This window comes from Dicentrarchus labrax, unplaced genomic scaffold (genome assembly GCF_905237075.1).
Source record: "Dicentrarchus labrax unplaced genomic scaffold, dlabrax2021, whole genome shotgun sequence".
NCBI lineage: Eukaryota > Metazoa > Chordata > Actinopteri > Moronidae > Dicentrarchus > Dicentrarchus labrax.
This window is the reverse complement of record NW_026136702.1, coordinates 3802516-3824879: the sequence shown is the minus strand read 5'-3', so window position 1 is coordinate 3824879 and position 22364 is coordinate 3802516. Positions and strand designations below refer to the sequence as shown.

Sequence of the window (22364 nt, the reverse complement as noted above, 5' to 3'; positions counted from 1 at the left end):
ATACCATTTGACTCACGTCATCTTTAACTCCCATTATGTCTTCTATATTTGTGCTACATGTTGTGAGATATTAGAGAACTATCCTTTCATTGAAACATTTTGGGAAAAAACATATTCACTTTCTGAAAGTTAAAAGAGAAGATCACTCTCATGTGTTAGGTAGCGGCCAGTTAGCTGAGCTTAGTCATCATAACGACTGAAAACGGGTAAAACAGCTTTCTCATGTGCATCCAAAACTATTAAAATCCACCAACAAACCTCCAAAGCTCATTAATTAAAAGTACAGTTAAGGGTTTTTGAAGAGGTACAGTAGATGGCGGTCAGCACACTCAATGCACTGCTGTGGACAGGGACAGCAGAAAACTTAAAAAGAACCTTAAAAGATCAATATACGTTTCAGTTTACACTAAATTAAGAATATTTTCACCACTTTACCTCGCTGTCAGACAGCCTTTTTCTTTCGCACTAACTGTAGGACTTTCCCAATTGTGCAGCGCTCTGTATTACACTGCAGATCAGCTGTTTGGAGCACAAGTGAAACGCCGTCTGGCAGCGAGATAAAGTGGAAAAAATATTATTTCTATTTAGCACACACTGACTTTAAGGACCTCATTCAACCCCACTTCATAAAACCCCAAATATCCCTATAACACGTTATATCTTGTTGGTTCAATCTGTAGATAACCCAGAGGATTTGGGGAACAATTTCTTGGCTGGGCGCGGTGATTTTATCTTGTCATCACCAGAGTTTCCAACTATTTACATTCTGCCCTTTTTGAGGTCTTTATGCTAAGCTAAGCTAACTGGCTGCTATCTTCAGGTTTCATACTGAGTTGACAGATATGAGAGTGGCATCAACCCTCTCATCTTACTCTCAAGCAAGAAAGCGAATACTCAAGAGTACTTTTACTCAAAACTATTCCCTTAAGCTGTACCTGTCAGCTTCTCTTTAATACTGCATGTTCATTCTGATTCATATCCTGTAAACGAAGTGAACTAATATTTCATGTTTCCTGTCTACATGCTCTCACTCTGGTGTCTTGCCTTTTTCATGCCTTTCCTCGTGGGCTCCACCAACGTCTCCTCTGCTTTTTCTTCCCCCCGGCTTTTAATGGATCACTTCCTTTTCTGCCTTGCTACTCACTGGACCTACCTTCCTGTCACGCCCTTCGCCTCCCCTCCCTCTCTAACTCCTCACCTCCCCACCCTCGACTTCACCTCGGCCTCGACTCTCGGCGGGGCCGCTGTTTTTTGTCTTTCTCTGACGACTTCATCTACTACCACTACTAGGAGGCAGTGTGTAATGAGATCTTGAATATAGCTGAGACCTCGGTGAGGTACTGCAGCACCCTGTCCCACCACCCTCATGACTCTGTCCATAGACTGCACCCCCACCCCAGTAAACAATCTCTCATCATTTCCCAGCAACCCCAGTCCCACAGCAGCAGCCCGGAGCCGAGCCGTCTCAGTTGTGGAATGTGAGTAAGATCTGTGTTTCAGTTTCACTTATCATGTGTTTTCTGTAACTCAGCCGACCCGCCCTTTTTGATTTGTACGGATTTCACATTTTGTCTCCTCTCGGCGTCGCAAGTTTACCAGTTTATTCTCGTGTCCTGCTCCAGTTTCCAGGCTCTGTACAGTTACGTGCCGCAGAACGAGGACGAGCTGGAGCTGCGGGAGGGAGATCTCGTCAGCGTCATGGAGAAGTGCGATGACGGCTGGTTTGTCGGTATGTGTCGCAGCCCTCGGGATAGATTCCTCAGAGGTGCAGTCACACTCACTGTGTCGCATTAATCCATATAGGGTTTCTGCAGAATGACAGCAAAGGACTGCATGCTCAGGGCTCCTGGAGAAGTAGAGTCATTTTCACCATGTCACATCCTTCCATATAGGGTTTCTAAAGAGTGACAGCAGATGATGCATGCACAGGCCTTGGACTTAATTTTAAATACAGCTTAAATAAGTTATTTTTGTGCTAAAATCAAGGTCGTTTTAGCCATTTTCCTGATGCATGTTTCTCTTTCTTTTTCCTCTACAGGTACCTCAAAGAGGACGAAACAGTTTGGGACTTTCCCCGGGAATTACGTGAAGGAGGTGAAACTGTAAAGATATCTAATATGGCTGTCTAATCTGACACACGGTTGCCTGTCAAGCTTGGGAAGTCATTACTATCGCGCATGGCTGTTGGTTAGCATAGTCATTTAGCCAGGCGAATACATTTTGTCTGGGAAAGTGAACGGTTGGCCTGAGGTATGTCAAACTGCACGCGGCGGAGACAGAGACAGCTCACTGCCCAGACCTCAGTACGGTGTACACCTTGACCACATTTCACACAATTCGTCCGTCTCCTCATGTGGAATTTCTCTGTGAAAACTCTACCACAAACTAGCTTTTATTGTACAGATAATAGCTTCCAATTTGTCTATGTAATCTACAGTACACAAGTGTTTACGTAGCACCTCAGTGTGGAGGCCGGCAGCAGAGCAGTGTATGGATCAAAGAGTGGATCTTATTACCTGAAGTGGACTTTGGAGGATTCAGAATGTATTTTTATGTGATGTGCGGTTGGAGCGGTTTGTCATGAGCTACCTTTCAGGACCCAAACGTGTTCATCGTGATTAGCTGATAAGTATGATGCATCTCACGATTCAAAGATGTTTCCCGTCTTCTAGACGTTGCTTCCAAAAGAAAACCTTCAGTGTTTGGATCAACATACCGTACATGTATGAAATTTAATGTGGTGGACAATTTTACTCAGTTTAGATTTGAGAAAATGACCTCCAGAGTTTAAATACTTTAAGCCTTACGTTCGAAGCCCGTTTAGAAACAGGTCTGACATGTCTGTTTTACTTTCTGTTACATTCTCTGAATCATCATTAATTCAGTATTGGTCACTTTTTGAGAACATCACAGCATCACCCAAAAGCTTTAGGTACCGGTTCAGTATTGCCTTCATTTTCTATCCAAAGGTTGTTATACAACAGTTATTATATAGTCATGTGCATGACGAGAAACACTAAAATGTTGAAGTGTGCTGTTAGCTTCTCAACCACAAACACAGGACACGTGTTGCATGTCTGATAAAAGAGAAACTGTGTAAATGCACATCCTATATTTTCACAAACTATTTATTTGTCCTTTTTTATACCTCTCTGTCAAAATAGAAGTAAACTGTGTTTGCTGATGCCTGTAAGGTAGCTGGTGGTAGACGCCTGTGCTCCAGTGCAACCACAGGACAGGCGTGGTAGCACTTAACTTCCTGTTTGGAAATTTAGGGAGATCCCACCTAAAGATAATAGCATATTAATCAGTGATGACACAAAAAAGCTATTAAGTGTTTTAAGTAAAGCCAACAAGGTGTCTTAGAAAATAATCATAGTGATTTTTAAAAGCATATTGAGATTTTAACCATGCCCTTACTGACAAGATTGTATGTTTTAGCCATGTAAATGTGTACAGAAAACTTTAAGAGGCCTTTCCAAATATGGCTACATATTTTCATATGTAATGAATACAACTTGGGTAGGAATGATTTAAATAATAAGGTCAGCATTAGTCCAGCATGCACTGTAAAATCAATAAGAGATTGACAAATCAAATCAGAGCATGAAACACTCACTATATTTGCCGCCTTTAGCTTAAAGAAAACAGAAGTGATGACAGGGTTAAGAGATCTTTGAGCCTCAGCAGCTCCCTGATGGAAGATGGTTTTAAATCCTCGGAGTACAAAGCTCCCTCATCTCCAGCACATTCAGATCCTGTAACAGACACCACATGTCAGAGTAGATCGTCCACACGCGCAGATTGAGAGATGATAGGTATTGTTTTTTTTCCTTGCTTGTGTTTCCATCAAATTCCTCGTTGTCATCAACCGCTGCACTGTGCTCATCAATCCTCAGTGAGGCTGTCAAACAGCACTCAGAGCTTGTTGTGACCTGCTCCGACTACCATATGGATGCAGTTTGTAGGGCAATCGCTAGAGAAGTATTTTAAAGTCAGTTTAGTCTATATACCAGGAGGACCGAGGTAGCGGGCGATCTGATGCTCCAAGTAGCTGAAGTCGGATCCTTTTTTCTCCAATCCGCACATTTCTAATCAAAGGGTGCCAGACTATCGGTGGGCCGACCTTTTAGTGCAACTCTTTATGATCGCCTACAAAATCTGAAACATAATGTGAAGTATTGAAAACAGCAACTCTCACTAGATCTAAAAGTGTATGTTTACTGTGTCTTTGTTTGAATGTGTTAGCTACAATTCAGTGCAGTGACGATGGACCTGATTGGTTTGTGTGTGATATATGAAGTTTAATAATTGATGAAGGACATTAATTTAACAAAATTCAGTAGCAATCAGTGTTTCATCCTCTCTGACGCAGTGGTGTGTCCAGACCTTTTTTGACTGGGGTGGCACAAGTGGGGCACTGACTTTTGCAGGGGTCATTCCCGATTCATGTAATCCCAAGTACAGTTTAGGGACCCCCAGTATGTACAAATATTTAAATACAATAAGCGAAATTAACACATTTATACCAGTTAAATAAAAAAACTGCTACTAGGTTTTGCCTTAAACTGCATGAGATCCGCATAAAGCAGGCATGTCTGCAAAGGGGAGACTCATGGGTACCCATACAACCCATTTTCATTCAGATATCTTGAAGTCAAAGGTCAAGGGATCCCTTTTAAAATGGCCATGTCAGTCTTTCCATCACCAAAATGTATCCCTGACTTTGGAGCGTTATTTAGCCCCCTTCCTGACAAACTAGCACGACATGATTGGCACCAATGTCTTCAGTCTAGCTTTAAAACTCAGCCCCTGAAAGACATTGCTGAGGGGAAGAGGTAAGGATACTGGGGAGGGACTTGAGGCACCCCAGGCCCCGTCACTGGACACGCTGCTGCTCTGATGTTTGTAGACAAAATCAGGTGTTTCTTCCTGTGCAGATCAAACAGTCAATATAATACACTGCACTCTGGGTTTGCCTGTATAGCACTGACACAATATTCAGGTATTTTGTTACACCACAAAAGCATGTTTTTCCCTCTACTGCTGGCTAAACATTTTTGTTCCTGTGTAATTCAAGCTCCACATGAATGTGCTGATTGGTTGGGAGTCTGTTGGCTTTTTCTTCCCGGACAGAACAAAAGGTCCGCTCCATCTCCAACACACTATAAATAACAATCACTCATTCAGTCGTGACACAAACTCACTCTAGATTGTTTCTGTGCCCCATAAAACATCACAGGATGTATGAATGTATGAATATATGAATGTGGCCAACGCACACGTACTATGTAAAAAAAAGAAAACAAACAAATGAACGTGCAGATTATCGAGCGGCATGGCACAAGAAGGATTGTAAATATGTAAAATAAAAAAAAATAGACTGCGAGCGATGGGAGCGTCAGATGGAGCTCTCTGTCACTCGCAGCCGTTTATTTACCTGAAGGATTTTTTTGGCAAAGCACAGAGTGGAGCGTTACCGAGCACAGGAAGTTTGACGCATATGAACATTACGCTGCCATTTGTGAGGATCATAATGCCTTATGTTAGACGCAAAAAAAAAAAAAAAAACGTGCCTCATTTTCATTTAATGTTTTTTTTTTTTTTTTTTCTTTGGAGTATCACTGAAATGTATCCATGACATATTTAATGTAACCATGGTTTTCCCATTAGTCCTAGTCTCTGTGATGGGAGAACATTTACTAAGAACTTGTCAGTTACTGTGCAAGTACCTAAAAAAGTGTGACACAATGCTTTAACTTAATGATTAATAATCATAAGAATGGTCTAGTTTGATAAGACGCACAACCTGCAACAGGTTTGGTTTGTTTGCTTCAATTTGCAGTGCTGTTACATTGACAATATTAAAATAAAGATACTATACCCTGCTGTGACTTCGGTATTATGCAATATTTAATAAACCATTTAAACCATTTTTTTGGGTTTGTTTTTGATTTCTGGCAAACAGTGAAAGTAGAAGGTAGCAGCTGAAACGAGGTTCATGAGTAAGTGCAGTTAGTGGTTGTTAAAGACACAGTTAGAAAATCATGTGCCTTAAAGGTCGACCTGCTGGTGAACTGCATATCGTTATCTGATGATCTTATCTGATGATCTTTCTTTAGTTTGGTTACACCCTGAACATTTGTTGAAATGAATGGCACAGGGGGTGAAATAAGACTTCTGTAATGTCAGTGAGATTATTTTAATATCCCCTCCAGACATGTATTAAGATATACTGTAAAACTTTAATTAAAAGCAGGGTCCCAATCAAATGCAGGTCTTCTGTATTAGATTGGTTTGGCTGCATGTTTTGACAGTAATAGTGGAAGTTCTTTGGATGTATAAAACCTCTTAAAGCTCACCAGCTGCTCACACAAATATAAATGTTAACACTTTTCTCAATATGGACAGTCTCCACAATTCAGTTGATCAGTTTATTTTATGGAAATATTGATATTTTATTCAACAGCCTCCTTTTTATACAAGTAATCATCAGTATTTCACATGAGTTTTGTAAAAGAAAAAAGGAGTTAAAGGGATATTAACTGAAGTTTGACGGTATACAAACACAATAAAGTGTGTCTGATGTGTTTAAGTATAATTTTTCATATTAAAACCCTTAAAAAGATTTGTTCATTAGTCCTTCTGGACACAAGAGGTCCCCTCCTTTACTGTAAAGTCTCAGTGTCTGTGCATTGGTGGTTTCAAGTTTCTACATCACACTTGTGGAAGCTATTGGACCTTGATTGACTTACAAACTATTTCTGATGTCACTAATCATGCCTGTAGGCACCGCCTCCTTAAAATCAGACTTTCAATGAGCTCAGAGAAACTTTCTAGAAGATGAATGTGAAAACATCCTTCTGGTGTCAAACTGAATCCATCCATCATCCTGCACAGTGAAGATCAAACATCCGACTGCATAGGAATGATCAGATAAAACATATTTCTGAGTGGGGGGAGACTTTAAATGTTGGCTGCTCTGTGAGGGTATAAAGATACAGTAAAATCCCATTAGTGTGATGATGTTGACAGATCAGAAGCACTTTCCACTTCACACTCTTAAGAGCTTCACTTTAAAGCAAACAGTGTCAGAGACTGAGGGCCTGTTAAGGATGCATGTAAGGCCTCCACAAGAAAGGACGTGTTTTCACCCCGTCAGCCTGCCCGGAGCCTTTTTTCTCTCCACTTTCAGCACAGATCCTCTACCAGGAATTCAACTTTTGGGAGCGGCACATTCCACATCCTGGGATTTAGCTCTACCATAAATGGTAAGCTTGCATATAACAGATGACGTACCGGCAGGCCGACATCCCTAAAGCAAACACTGGAGCTCCTCCGAGAGGAGCCAAATGTGAAGAGTGGTCACTCTGCTCTTGTTTCATCAGAGGTTCAGCTAGTAAAAGGAGTAAAGCTGCATTTAAGTGCTATATTTTAACTGTTATTACTCATATAAAAACTCCAAATTCACAAGTTTATTCAACTGCAACTAAAGGTTTTTATCCAGACTGGATCCTGGACGCGAGGAGGTTAAATAACATTTTAGACTGGATTTGCTCTGTGTTGATGAACATATAAGGGAGGGATGATAACACACAAACCTTACAAAAATAATAATTTACTCTACTTCTGTTATTTTCTATATCAGGATACAACAAACAAAAAGCTGTTTCAATAAATCCCATTTTAAAAAGACTTTCCCTTGAGCCACAAATGAATTGTTCCAATGTTCTTTTAAAGGCTTAAAATGCATATTTTAAGCAAATTTCTATTCAAACTAGAATAAACCAAGATTTGCTGGGTCCTGCAGATTAATACACATTTGGTGCTCTGGTGAATATTTACAGCAGCAGGACGTGTATGTGTATTAAGGGAACAATGTGCCTGAACTGGACCAAAAAAAGGTGCCAGTACCTTCATTCTGCACAACTTAACCGTAATCATTCAAACTTTTTTCATCATATTTAACAAGGACATTTTCTGTGCTGTTTTCTTAGCATTAAGCTCTCTATGAGTTTACACAGTTACCTCACCAGCACTGCTGTAGGCAGATTTTATATATTTATATATTTATTAATACTGAGTTTGCTTGGGGTGTGTTTGAATCAATGCATCTTAGTATTTAGTAGTTTTTTAGGACTTTTATGCTATAAAAGGTCCATATCTTGGTGACCTTAACAGTGGTCACACCTATGCTTAACAGAGGTGGAGGCACTTAATAAGAAGTTATGATCCTTTCCCAGAATACCTGTGAGTACCGGTCCATTTCAGACACTGAGGGAACCATGTCTGTGTTTCTAATAAGCTTTATTATGCTTTTAATTGTTGTTTTTGGTCTTTTAATAAAACTATGACACATAAAAGTTTGTTTCTGTCGACCTGCAGTTCTGACTTTGGCCTCTGAGACAAAATGACACACACACACACACACACACACACACACACACACATATACACAGAGATGACAGAGTGATCCCTTTTCACAACACACGATCTTTTGTGCTCTCACTTATCAGCGAGGAAACTTCAAAATCTATTCGTCCAACTGTAACCTGAGGGTCCTCCCACTCCTCTACCGCTGCAGAGACAGGCTCCAGCTCCTGGCTATCGATCTCTGCACATGTCATAAAGGCGGTGAGGAAGTGAGCCGAGTGGCCTGAGACAGATCTTTAAACTCATTAACAGTCGACTTCTTGTTCTTGTTCTTGTTTTTAACGTTATGCCTCTGCGGGTAGTAGTGCAGGGTCCCGGGCCCTGGGGCTTCAGGCTGGTCGGGGGAAAGGACTTCGAGCAGCCGCTGACTATTTCCCGGGTAAGTTTTTTACTTTGAGCTGCTCCATTGTAACTCAGGTTAACCACACCTGAGCTTGTCCCGACGATACTTTCAGCTCTCTCGTTGTTTCCTGTCGACTTTACTGAGAAGAAACTGATAGAAATAAACATATAAAGATATAAATAAGAGTGTAAATGAGTGTAATGTAACTCCAGCCAGTGGCAGCTATTGTTACCGTGTCGGCATGTTGTTACTGTACTTTCTGTTAACTTATAGTCTAATGTTTCACTTGGAGCCTTTATATTGATACATATTAGACAACAAAATGAGGTTTTATGTTGTTTGACGGCTTTTTTTAGTGAATTTATGTTTTTTATGTAACAGTAAGCTGTAGTGCCGGTTAACCCAGACAATAGCCGGATTATATCGGTATTTCACGTCTACATACTTTATCTCCTCTGGCATTCATATTTGATCTGTCTGAGTCCTAACTTCAAATTAAAAGCATACTATGGAGGAAAAAAGGGGGCCAAGTGCAATAATCAAATCACAGAAGCTGCAATTTTTTGATAAAAAAGGTAAAATGTGTGTTAAACAGCATCATAAAGAGGCTGCAGAGATTAGAGAGTACAAATCTTGTTCTCCAAAGGTAAGAAAACATGTTTGTTTGGCTTCAATAAAGGTAATTTCATCAAAATAATCACAATATGATGTTTTTTTGCCATTTCCTGAAGCCCTAAAAGAAAATCTAAACTTTATCATCACCTCCCAGGAGCCCCTAAACCCCTCTTTGACTAAGCTGACAGCTTTTGTTATGGTGTTTCTTTACACCAGTGTGGTGTTCATTATGTAAAGCTGTATAAGTGGGGCTGTACAGCGCTTCATGCATTCACTTAAATAACTAAATAGTGTCTCTATTTATCGTCTCTATTTCATCTTTATGTATATTTTTCTATGTATTGTTATACATCAAAAGACCAAACCTACTTGGCAATAAAACCGATTCAGGCGATATGATACGTATCACGATACGGAGCGTATGGTTCAATATATTGTGATTATATTGCATTTTTTTTGGTACATTTTTGGAAAAATAAGCGTAAAATCTAAGTTTAAAAACACTACATTACTTTTTTAATGCAACCAGAACAGGGTTAGGATCTACATATGTATTTATCTCTGCAACATCCAATCATCATACATACATGTCTGTGTGATACTACAGTAATGGATCAGAATATGGCTGTCCACTGTGTACTTTGCCTGAGTGGAGGCAGACGCTCCTGTTGTAAATGTTGTTACAGTGGTCTGCCCACCATGGAAAAGTGATTAGGAGTTCCTGGACGGTGCCAGACTCTGGCTCGCTCGCTCTCTGCTTCGAGCCTTTATCTTGGACAGAGTGTCTGCTGCCCTCGAGGCAACTCTCTGAAAACACCTCTCTGCCAGTGACTTTGCCTGTGTGTACTGTAAATAATGAAATGTGTGTAAAGGTCCTTCAAGGACACAGTTGAACAACACAGCAGTAGAATTAAGATCTGATTAGAAAAGACGCTTTAAGACCATCCCTACATGTTCTTGGTTCAAGTAAATAGACATAGAAGTAATGCTTCTTCTATCCAAGCTCACATATAGCCAAAGAAAGTTGCTGTTTTTAATTCATTATGTCTCCTGTGTTGTAGGTCACCCCTGGAAGTAAAGCTGCACAGGCCAACCTGTGTATTGGAGACATGATCCTGGCCATTGACGGAGAGCCGACAGAGAACATGACTCACTTGGAAGCGCAGAACAAGATCAAGGGGTGCATAGAGGAGATGGTGCTTTCCGTAGACCGGTAGGTTTGTATTTGTAGCAACATGCGTTGATCTGATCTGCATAGCCGCGGGCCTTCGAAGGACGCTGAGTAATACGAGACAGTTCCGCCGCAATCCAGGTGTTCACGCAGTGACGTCGTTTTTATTCATTGTTTTTGAAGAGTGAGTCTGTGCTGTGTTTTCGCTGAATTGTTAAGTTTCGAGAAGTGAATGTGTGCTGAGCTGTGGTGTAATTCTGTGTCACGTCGGCGCATTACATCATAAAGTTACGGATGATTTCATGCAGCAGGGATGTTGAAATGGACTCAGCAGGCAGGTTGAAGCAAAAGTGTTTGTTCAAATTAGGAGAGAATGTGTCGAACGCAGGCAGGGTGGGGTAAACTGTCGAGGAAGCCGAGCAACTTACCTGCGAGGGCTCTGTACAGGAAAACACACCCAGAATCAGAAAAAGAAAAATGTGTATGGTTATTTAAATCATTTTTAAACCATATTTCTGATGGCTTCTTGTCCCTACCTTTCTTCTGCAGGTCAGAAACTAAAATGTGGTCGCCGCTTGCATCTGAGGAAGGGAGGACACATCCATACAAGATGAATCTTGCATCAGAGCCAAAGGTGTGTGTCTGCTGTCTCAACATCACAGCTGCTTGTAGGACTTTTAAATTTCCTTCCTTTTTAGATTGAAATCAGGGGAAATCCCATTTACAGGTAGCCATACACTTTCTGGAAGTCTGCACATTCCTTTCCCACTGCACCCACAAAGCCTTGTGGGTTTTTTCCTTTTTTTTTTCTTGATGCTGCCAACGATGAAGTCATTGTTTACTTCCCAACAGGAGGTTTCCTAGGAGACGGTAGTTTTATCAGCCAAGGTCTGACGCAAGCCTCAGTTCCTGCCCACTCTGACTGGAAAGTTGAGGCCAAAGTGTGAATTCATGTAGGAAATGGTGTGATTCACAGATGTTGCATTTTTCTCTCACACACACAATAACACGTGTTTCAAACGCTTGTCACTTTCGATGCCGCTTCACCTTTAAGCCATGGCTTCGTACTTTATAGGCTGCTATAACGTTGGTCTAGACCGGAGTTGTCTGTTCCTCCTTTGTGTAAGTTAACTTTGCTCGCAGACGACTCTCAAGGGAATTCTGCAATTTAAAATGTCAGATGCTTGAAGCATGAGCTATATTTGGAGGCATTTCCGTGTTCCTGCTGCGAAGCATGAGCTAGATTTGGTGGTATTTATGTGCCCACTTTGATGGCATGCCAGTGTCGTGACGTGCTTGTCTTTAAAGACCGTTAGCTGTAATTTAGGCATAATCCGTAGTCCTACATTATCCCGTTAAATTATGTGTGACTTTGAGTCAAACTAGATGGGGGTTTTTTTGACGTTTTTTAGTTGAACAAGTTCTCAAAGTCTGCAGTTGCAAAATTATTGAATTAATTTCTGAAAACACTAGAATTTGGGTGTTTTCAAGTGTTGAGTAATAATAATAACTAACATGATAGTAGCTGCAGGTTCGTACATGTGCAAACCTCAAAGTAAAAGTTCCTCTGAAGGCGTCAAAAGTTGTGACCACCATTGTATCGAGGTTGGCTCTACAGGAGCGTTTGCATGTTTCTGACAGTGTGAGTTATTTCACCAACCCCTGGGCCAGAAGTATAAACAATGTGTCTCTTCCAACACATCGACTTTTATTTAAAGAGGAAGAGTTTTATACATCTGGCTCCTGATACCTGCACTCACCACCTTGTTGCTTGGTCACTCACAAAAAGCTATAATGGTACAATTTTTACGTTAATTTTCACAGGAGGTGAAACACATCGGCTCGACCCACAACAGGAGTGCTCTGCCGTTCAGCGGCTTTGGCTCCAAAGTCGTGACCAGCCAGTACAACAGCCCCTCTGGTCTCTACTCTTCAGAGAACATCAAGGACTTCAACTCAGCTGTGGACGAAGTTAAAACCTTGGCGACTGCTAATGAGCCCAGCAGCAAGTAAGATAAAGCCTGAAATGACCCCACTTTAGCTCCGTCCCGAGTCCAGACTGGATCCCAAGGGGGGTCAAGATTAAGTCAGACAGACCCCAAAACAAATGCAGTGGTATTAATGAGCTTTAGCCAAAATGTAAAAGCATTACATATTGAATTTTAGACTTCCAGTGTGTGACATTTAGGAGGATCTATGGGCAGACATGTAATATAATATCCATAGTTTCTTCTACTCACTTCACAAAATCCTGCACACTGGTCCTTTTTGATTATATCAGTATCAATAATCTGACTATTCTAAGCTCCATTGTTGCTTTAGATGAGTGATATGTTCCTCACAGAGGAAGCGCCAGACAGCGTCCTGTGGTTATTGTGGCTTTAACAGGGCGTGTGTCTTTGTTTGAGGCGTCGTCACAAAGCTTAGATCAAAACTTGACACAATGCTTCTCGATGGATCTTTTATTCAGTGCACTGTATGACCATAATGACAGTCACTTTATTATTAATAACCGTCATGAAAACAGTCTGGTTTCATTATCATGGGTCTGCAGCTTCTTAACTGAGTTTCCAGACTGTGTGGAGTATTTCTTTCCCCATATAGTTCACCTTCAATGACTGAATACTTTGCCATAAAACTTGTAGTGACTCACGGCGTGTATGTAAGTTCTCTGTGGCTCTTACTCGGCTCTGTTTCTCCTCTACTTTGTAAAATACAGTGTGTCAATATACCATCACCTGAGAAATGAGAGAGCAGGTCAAAGTTTAACAACACGCTCCACTGCCCTCGAAGGTTGCTTTACATGCTTTAAAAGCTTAATGTTCGACGTAGGACGCCTGTTTTTTTGTTGTGTATTACTTACGTTTCACAGTTCAGTTCATCGATTTATCTCCAATTATACAACATGATTAGTACTTTTTCTCTTTGAAGCTACTTTTTTACTGCACATACTCCTCAGGAAAAACATTCAAAAGAGCCAAAAGAGCTCCAATGTTAAAAGAAAGAATCACAATGCCTGTAAGAATCAATAATTGTATAGATTGAAAGCACTCTCTTATAGATCACTGGTAGGTCAGTTTCTAACTGCTGAAATAAGCTGATTCTCAGTGGATTTTTGATTTGTGTGCACAGCAAAAACTGAGCTTGCAAGATTTAGGCCATCGCCAAAAAGTCTGGGAGGTGTCTTTAGAGGTCAAAACTCCAGCAACACTTACTGTTAGACCAACAATAAAGTTCTGTTTACTATTATACACTACACTATACTTTACATCCTGTGACTCCTGCAGGCATCCTTTTAAATGTGCACACTTGCTTTGCAGAGCTCCTACAGATCCATTGCAGAACCGGCCGCCTGTAGTAGCAGATTCGGAGGTTTACAAGATGCTGCAGGAGAACCAAGAGTCTGACGAGCCTCCTCGACAGTCGGCTTCATTCAAAGTGCTTCAGGAGATTCTTGAGACAGGTACTCGCCCGGTTATTACTCACAGCTTCCTCAAAGGGTGATCAGGGGTTTCTCTTTTACAATGTAGGGCTTTGGGGCATGTTTAATTTTTAATTAGATAACAGATTGATTAGTTGTTTTTTTGGTTTTGTCCTGATATCCTGATAAAAAGAACCAGTGAAACCTCAAAAAGTTTAAGTTCTGTGTCAATCTGTGTGCGTTTGTAGGTGACTCTGATAAACCATCAGGGTTCAGGAGCGTGAAAGCACCTTCAACAAAGATCGGATCATCCGTGGGGAACACGGACAAGTTACCTTCCTGTGACAAATGTGGATCCGGGATTGTGTAAGTATTTTATGATTCCTTAGAAGTGTTTCACAGATCACATGTTTGTTGTGCAGCATTGAGGAAGTGCACCAGAGTCATTTATGGCTTCAACTGAATCCAAACCTCAAATATCGGCTCATATCTGTGTTCAGTGAAACCTGCTCTGTATCTTTGTGCTTTTACATTCAGAAACTTCCACATTGTGATGCAGCACAAAGGGCAGCACAGTTGTTGTTTCTGGTTGGAGTTTGTCTCCACCTTGTGGCAGAATTTAAGTAAAGCACAGACCTCACATATCAGCTTCTTCTCGGACAGCCCTGTTGCTGCCTTGAAGTTTGACATGTTAGTGGATTTCCCCCAAAACCTATTCTGTACATTTGAATATGAATACATGAATGTCTTGAACAGTACATCTGTATCATTTAAGATTTACAAACATTTTTGTTTTTAATCAGAGTCCCGTTCTTCCCCCACCTACACATACGTACACATAGCATAGTACAGTGAAAAAGAGGGTTTCCAGCCCACTTTATAGTTCACGTATATTATGGGTTAAGAGATTCTGTGTTCTATGTAGGAAGTTAAAACATATCTGTACTTTTAGTTGATATTCACTTATGAGGGGTGTAATGATCTATTGATTTGGATCAAAACTGAAACGGTATCAATAGCTATAAACTCTGTGCAGCGCTCACGCTTTGTATTGGCTTTGTATATAAAGGAACTGTTAAACTGCATTGACCCTATCAAATAAATAAACAAATCTAAAAACATCTATCTATATCATCAGCTTTAAGAAATTCTCATGTTAGTCTGTGTAGGGCGATCAGATCCCAACAGATCCAATGTGGGTACAGAGAGTGTGTTTGTTTGTGTGGGACAGTAGTGTGAATTATTGAGATGTGTATCTAGCTGAAGATAAAGATTTCTATTCGGCTCCTCAGCTCGTCTCGCACACAATATCCAGGTTACAGGTTCGATCTTCAGCCTGTGAACTTTTCCCACACTGAGTAAATACAGTAAACATAAAAGGAAGCTGAAGTTTCACAATTCATGTGGTCGCCTTTCACCGGCTTCCCCCAGTCACAAGTAGTTTCCCAGTCTTTGTTGTAGCTGCATTTCCTTTTTCTTTGTGGTAGTTTCCATCATATTCCACCTAAATCTGCAGTGCATGTGACTTTGTGGTGAATGTTCGCTGTTGAGTGCTCTTGACCCACGTGTGTGCAGTTTGAGTCGCATTTAAAAAACTAGAGTGAATCAATATGTGAGACACACATAAAGTGGAGCACCTGTTCACCGTTTCCATCCACCAACATTTCTCCCTTCCTGAATACTCAAACTGTGCTAGCCCCAGGCACATAATGGCCGACAGCCAAGAAAAAGACTGAGGGTATGTGATTATATTTGGATATCTGAGAAAGTACAGTTTAACAGATAAAGCACAAACCACATGCAAACAACACCTTTACAAGATAAAATACTCAGGAAACACAAACCTGTTCATCCTCATGTCCGATGCCGCCTGCTCACCAGCTTTATTTTACAAAAACCGAACCACAAGAAGGTCTTTTTCTCTCTTTACTATAAAGAATAGATTGTTTCTCATTTAAAAGTCATATAGTCAGTAATAAAATCATTGTCCAATCGTATCTTAGTTAGTGTTTGTGAGTTCTGATTGTGTTAAATGGGCATATCGATATTGATCTCATATCGATTTTTGTGTTTGATGTGGAAGAACTTAACTGGTGAGCCCGACCTCATCACCACCCGTCAGTGTTGGACCTTACTAATGCTCTCGTGGCTGAGTGCGAGTAAATCCCTGCAGCCAGGTTCAGGCATTTCTTGGAAAACCTTCCCAGAAGATTTGAGGCTCTTAAAGCAGCAGCAGATTTACGCCCATTGTTTCCCATTAATCGCTCTGATTATCTGGCATTTTGAGATTATCGGCGCTGGTAATTGGGAGTTTTGGGAAAGTGCTATAACTCTTCTGCATCCTGCAGTAAATGTTTGCCTAAATTTCCTCAGTCACCATCGTCGTTTTTCCTTAAATGACAGCAAATCTAATCTAAAACCGTTACTGGCTCGTGTTTTATTCATATTATGTTATAATAATGCGGTTGAATGATGTAACTTCTGACATTCTGTAACCCAGTTTCCCTTAAATACGTCAACAACTACAGCATAAACCAATGTATTTTTCAGTTTTTATTAAATTTCAGGTAAACCAACTTGTTACTGGCTAAAATAACCATGTATATTAGATTGTAATGTGCACAGCATGAATGAATCATACGTGACTTTCCTTTGTTTTGATATTGGCATTATAGATCAGCCATCGGTCACCTTGCTCACTATTCAGTCGTCCACATACTTTTCTTATCATTTTAAATCCAGTTTATGAATCAATGTCTGGATAAACTGTAGAGTTTTGTGCTGTTGGAGCTGAATGTGACGTTTGTATCTCTGCTTTCAGGGGGATGGTGGTGAAGCTGAGGGACAAGTTCCGTCACCCCGAGTGCTACACCTGCACGGACTGCGACATCAACCTCAAACAGAAGGGACATTTCTTTGTGGAGGACCAGATTTATTGTGAGAAGCACGCACGCGAGCGAGTGACTCCGCCTGAGGGCTACGACGTGGTCACCGTCTTCCCCAAGTAGAGCGCCCCCGCTGAGCTCCCCCTCGGACTGCACGCCACGATGGAGATCGACACCACGACATGACCCAAGACCTCGCAGCAGTTTTAGCTCGTGCTACTCCGACGACTTCTCTCTCGCATTACGCTTCAGTACAGTCACTGGTAGGCAGGACCGTAAAGAACCACATCTTTGAAAAATGTTGATTTGCACATTAACTTTGGAATCTATGAAAGGAAAATTGATGAATACTACGAGATGATGGCATTCATTTTTTCACTCCCTTTAAAAAAAAAAAAAAAAAAAAGAAAAGTTTTCCATTTGAATGACAGCCACTGTGTTTATGTAATATTTGTCTTTGTACATGTTCATTTTGTTCTTTTTTGAATCATGGAAAGTACTTTTCACCCCAAGAGACGTGTTTTCTAATGTTTTTATTAAATAAATAGACCTACATTTATGCATCAAAAAATAGCTCAAAAACACATTTGAATACCAAATAAATATTTTTAGCTTAAACAAATGATCTCGTCTTCTTAAGTCATTGATTGTGCTTCGTGGTTTTTTTTTTGTTTTTTTTTTTTTGTGAAAGAGTGCAATTGATTGAGTGCAACACGGTGATGAAATTTCCCAACTTACAGTTATGGCTTCCTTTGGAGAGGTGATCAGATTCTGGTTTGTGACTCTTTTAAGCGCTTTAAACAAATCAATGGACACTGAAGGTAGACAATGCTGCTGCACTGCTCTGCATGGGCGGAAGCTTGGTTACCTTTCTGGCCAATTAGGATTCAGTCAGTGATGTCACTGCAGGTGTTTTTGACCTTCCTCTGACATCATCTGTCTGTGTCCAATGTGCTTTAAAGGTTCAGCCCACAGAGAGCAGCTCTGGACATGTGGGCAGATAAAGGTGGACATCGTTATTAGTGATCAGTGCCAAGTGTTCTTGAGATCATTCCCACCACAGAATGAGGTGAAATAAAAGGTAACGGGGATAACACTGGACTGGTCTGATATAATCTTACAGTTCACCTCATGAGCTGATGTGTAACAGTCAGCGGAGGTCACACAACCAGGGGACGACGCTGAGTCCCACTCCGCAGATGAGACACTCATCGGGCTGCTCAGATCCGACCCCACCGGCAGGTACTCCGGCGGGTGCCCGCGTTGGTCGGCCATGCGCAGAGTCTCGGTCAGAGCCCAGATGTAGTTGTGGGCAAAGCGTAGAGTTTCGATCTTGGTCAGCTTGGTGTCTTCGGGCAGTGCCGGCAGGATGCTCCTGAGCGCGTCCAGAGCGGAGTTCAGGTTGTGCATCCGGTGGCGCTCTCTGTCGTTTGCCTTCATCCTGCGCCTGCCGGACTTCTCACACCTGGTTCTGAGTTTTAGGTTTTCCCCTCCCAGGAAAGTCGGTGGTTTTAGAGGGAAAGTTTCACTGGAGTCTTCCGAGGTGTCACCGGCTTCATTCGCGACGCTGCGAACAGAAAACCTGCCGAGCGTCACTGCGCCTCTGGATGTGCGCAGGTCACTGGGGGCGCACCGCACTTTAGGAGACATCCTGTGCAAACAGAATTAAATATAATAAAAACTCTAGCATAATCATATTTTACAAGAGTTTGCAATCAGGGAAGTAATGAATAATGTCGTCAAGAATCATTTAATCAAGCCTTTTCTTAAGCTTCAGAGTCTGAAAATCACTTTTTCCAAACTCATCAATAAACCTCTGACATTTTATGAATCTGTGCTGAAACCATTTCACTTATTTCCTGTGCAGATTTTTTGCCTCTTTAACTGATGTAAGTAATAAAAGGAGGTAGAATAAACTCCACTATCTAGAAAATCTGGATAAGATCACACAACCTGATTTAAAAACAAACTTGAGCCGGATGGATATATTTGCACTCACTTGACAGGTGATGCTCGGATGAAGAGGCAGCCAGTCGTCCTTGTTAATCCTCTCTTGTAGCTGGAGGCAGCAGACACTGTATATGTGCAGCTGACAGTGAAGGATGGATGCGCATCTCCCTTATTTTATATGGCCTTTATCTTATCTTTTTGCGCGGTGGGCGCCTGAATCAACAGCGCCTGTCAAGTGGCCAATCAGCTTCCAGACAGCACGTCCTTCACCCTCTCCCCCTCTCCCTCTCATTCTTCACTCTGCTCTATTTTCTTTGTGTATTCTTTGTAATTTTCAATCAAATCCATGTGTGTGGTAAAGTGTCATACATCTGTGCCGTGGTTTAACAATAACCATATTTTACAGCCTGAGTGAGATTTAAACTTCTTTCTAATATCAAACATTAAAATAAGTTTGACTGGAGGCAATATTTTAAAATCAGGGAGCATTTACCATCACTACTGGTTCTTTGGGGATCTTATTCACACTCTGTTCATTATATATAGTATATACCATCTTAAAGAGACGGTTGAAAGCACCGAAAGCTTTTATCTTCAGTTCAATGAGGACATTCTTGTTTCTGATGCACAACGTAGAGATGATCACTCACAACCGTTTTCAGTTCTTCCCCCACAAACAAACTCTATAAGAAGTATCTGGTACACAAGTGTTGATGGTAAGAGCTCAGCTCCACTGGAAGCTCTGAAGACCCAGCCAGTACTTCTGTCATCAGTAATAGTGTGTTAATAAAGAGATGCTGTCAAGGTCTTTAAATTAGGCTGGTGGCCGTATCTTTATGCGCAAAGGAAATTGAATCATAGAAAATATTCATCATATCACTTGATTTATTTCCAGGATTATTTTTTGCAACTCTTCTCAAATCTCCATCCTTAAGGATACTTGTAGTGGCACATTTTACGCACTAGAAATATTGGCACATACAGGGTTCATAGTGGTTGTGGTAACGTGGTAAATAGGGCTTCAAAAAATCAACTTCAAGTTCACCACAGTGCTGAAAACTGGGGCAAAAACAAAAGCATCCCCGCGATTGTTTTCAAATAAGTTCTTTATTATTAAATATACTGTTGCGTATTTTTAATTGTGCGCACATCACATGACCAGATATGGTTGGCATTAAAGAACTTTAAGCTGCTGAAAGTTGGTCCTTTCTTGAGTGTTGCCAAAAGTTTTTTTAAAGAGTAACAACTCTTTGTTAGCTCAGAAAATCTGATCCATATCAAAGAAAATTTTATTTTTAATGCCACATACATTTGGACAAACATTTGCTTAATGCGTTAGAGCGCAAACCTCCGGTGGTTGGACAAAGGCAATTACGCATGGGTCCCCCCAACAAAGAGTATTTGGGAGGTTGAAACCTGTTGTGTGAACCGATAGTACAAAGGTTCTTGTTGTGTGTCACAACAATAAAAGCTCGATTTCTTCTGTAATGTGAGCCTATATGTGTGCGCTATGACATCTCCAAAACATGTCCACTATCGCCACAACTCAGTGGCGCATTACATTTTTATGATATAACTTTACTTTTAGAGAGTTAACGATTAGTAAAATATGTCAACAACATGCAGACACGTCTCAGCTCTGGTGAGGGGGAGAGGGGGAGTGTGGCAGAGCTCAAACATGATTTACAATTGCCAACAAAGGATCACAAAAAGCTCTCCTTAACTTTCTGTCTAAATATGTGTTTTGGGAACAGTCTGATAACCATATGCTTTCAATAAACTAGACAAATACACTAGTGAGATACGAGATGGTGCCTTGCTGTTATAAAAGGCACGAAAAATCTAAAGTAAACTGAATATTACCACTTTACAAATAATCATTGATGCCAAATCCATATTCGGATATCATGGACAGGTGTGGGTTTGGAGTTGTCAGTCTCTCTCCTTGATTTTTATCAGTGTGCTGTAGTGTCCTGCTTGTTATGCAAAGTATGGGCAAACATAAGCGCCCAGTTGCTGTGGAAATAACAGATATCGGAGCAGACTTGGTACGAAAAGTGATTTAACAATATTTAACAATAAACTGAGCAAGCTCCAGAGCAGGTGATACCTGCCCGATGCTCCTGATTAATACTTCCTCTACTACTTCACTTTACAATCTCTTTTGCTTATTTATTAAACGAAATCTATTTATTATTATTTTAGCAAACAGAGGTACCAGGTGGGGCTTTATTTTCGTCCTCAGCTTTTTGTTTGAAGGACGTTTTGAGGGGGGCAATCAAAGTCCAACAACTCGCTGACCAGATTGTTGTCATCCCAAACTAGCAGCAAAGCCATTCAATGTGCCCCCCTCCTCCTCTTCTTTCTACCAAAGAGCTGCCGGGAGAGAAAAAAAGAAAGAGGAAACTTCTTCAAGAAAGGAAAAACATCTTAAAAACATTTAATTGCAACCCGGATGCCATATGTACACCTCTTGTGGAACCCCTCAACAATGTGACTGCCTTTTAGAAAGTATGGAGTGCGCCTTTGGAGACGTGTGCGCTTTTGGAGAGGTGCGCGCGTCGTGACCAGAATGACCCCGAACACACTTTACACAAGAAGTAATTCACTTTTAATGTGCTTTGGAGTTTCCTTTCACAAGCAATGCATTGTACCTCTCACCTCAGCTTTTGAAGACAGTGTACACCAATTATAGTGGAATAGCTGTCCTATGGAGGCAATTTGTCTTTCTGTAATGATTGAAGATTTTAAGTAAGAAAGAGCTGTGGCTGCAAGTCGTCTCCTTTCACCTCCTAAACTTAATGCAGATTGTTTTTTTTCTTTCCTCCGATAGCTTGTTTACAATGTTAAAACCTTGTGTTCATTAGTGGCTCTTTGTGGATAGGAAGAACAAATGAGGGTTTTCGACCAATGGATGAAATCCTCATAAGAAATTAAACATTAAGACTAAACTCATTTATAATTTAGCCATTAAAGATTTAATATATTAAGTTTGTGTTTTTTTTTTTAATTTAATGCTCATATACCAGGAGAGATTTTGATAAGTGTTGCCAAATCTGCAGATAATATTTGGTACACTTTATCACAATATCTTACTTCATGTTTTAATAGATCATAAACAAATATTAATTTTTGGTAAAGATACTTAATAGGGACTAATTATTGAATTTAATGTCACAACTCTACATCAACATTAACAGTGAACTCAACAGGATGTTTAATTGTCAGCCCACTCAAGTATGATAGCAGTTCCCAAGTAATGAGCCTAAATTACTTATTTAAAGAAAATTATGTAACAAATAAAGTCTATAATTGTGTTAATTGTAACAAATGTGCACATGGAGCTCAGTGGTGCTGCGATGAAAACACGATGTACAAACTATCCAGTTCAGCCACTGTGGACTATAACCAGCACTACACACATACACCAGTGATAAACATCAGCAGCCACCCTGCGCACAGGCTGAGCTCACTGAGGTATTGTCTCACAAACGTTGGCTCAGTCATCGGAAATCATTATGTTAGTAGAACAATAGTTCCTTTGTT

At 40.7% G+C, this 22364-nt stretch overlaps 3 protein-coding genes across 10 annotated transcripts in view; 2 read left to right on the top strand and 1 right to left on the bottom strand.

Moving 5' to 3' along the window:
- Nucleotides 1–5935, top strand: part of LOC127375902 (sorbin and SH3 domain-containing protein 1) — a 43157-nt gene extending 37222 nt beyond the window's left edge. For 6 of the 8 annotated variants that reach the window (XM_051422311.1, XM_051422317.1, XM_051422326.1 and 3 more), the window contains 3 exons: nt 1291–1478; nt 1623–1729; nt 2039–5935. In XM_051422311.1, coding sequence (XP_051278271.1) covers nt 1291–1478; nt 1623–1729; nt 2039–2106 — 363 coding nt within the window. In that variant the 3' untranslated portion in view covers nt 2107–5935. The remainder of the gene's footprint in view (nt 1–1290; nt 1479–1622; nt 1730–2038) is intronic. The other 2 variants (XM_051422356.1, XM_051422339.1) reach the window with 1 other exon arrangement.
- A 2624-nt stretch (nt 5936–8559) lies between these two features.
- On the top strand, nt 8560–17490 carry pdlim1 (PDZ and LIM domain 1 (elfin)). Its single transcript, XM_051375620.1, has 7 exons — nt 8560–8812; nt 10453–10604; nt 11112–11196; nt 12387–12571; nt 13883–14025; nt 14232–14349; nt 16805–17490. Exons 1-7 carry the CDS (start codon nt 8720–8722, stop codon nt 16989–16991), a joined length of 963 nt encoding a protein of 320 aa, XP_051231580.1. The 5' UTR covers nt 8560–8719; the 3' UTR covers nt 16992–17490.
- A 25-nt stretch (nt 17491–17515) lies between these two features.
- Nucleotides 17516–19131, bottom strand: neurog3 (neurogenin 3). Its single transcript, XM_051375633.1, has 2 exons — nt 18868–19131; nt 17516–18519 (listed from the first exon to the last, which is right to left on the bottom strand). Exon 2 carries the CDS (start codon nt 18516–18518, stop codon nt 17895–17897), a length of 624 nt encoding a protein of 207 aa, XP_051231593.1. The 5' UTR covers nt 18519; nt 18868–19131; the 3' UTR covers nt 17516–17894.
- Nucleotides 19132–22364: the final 3233 nt, after the last annotated feature.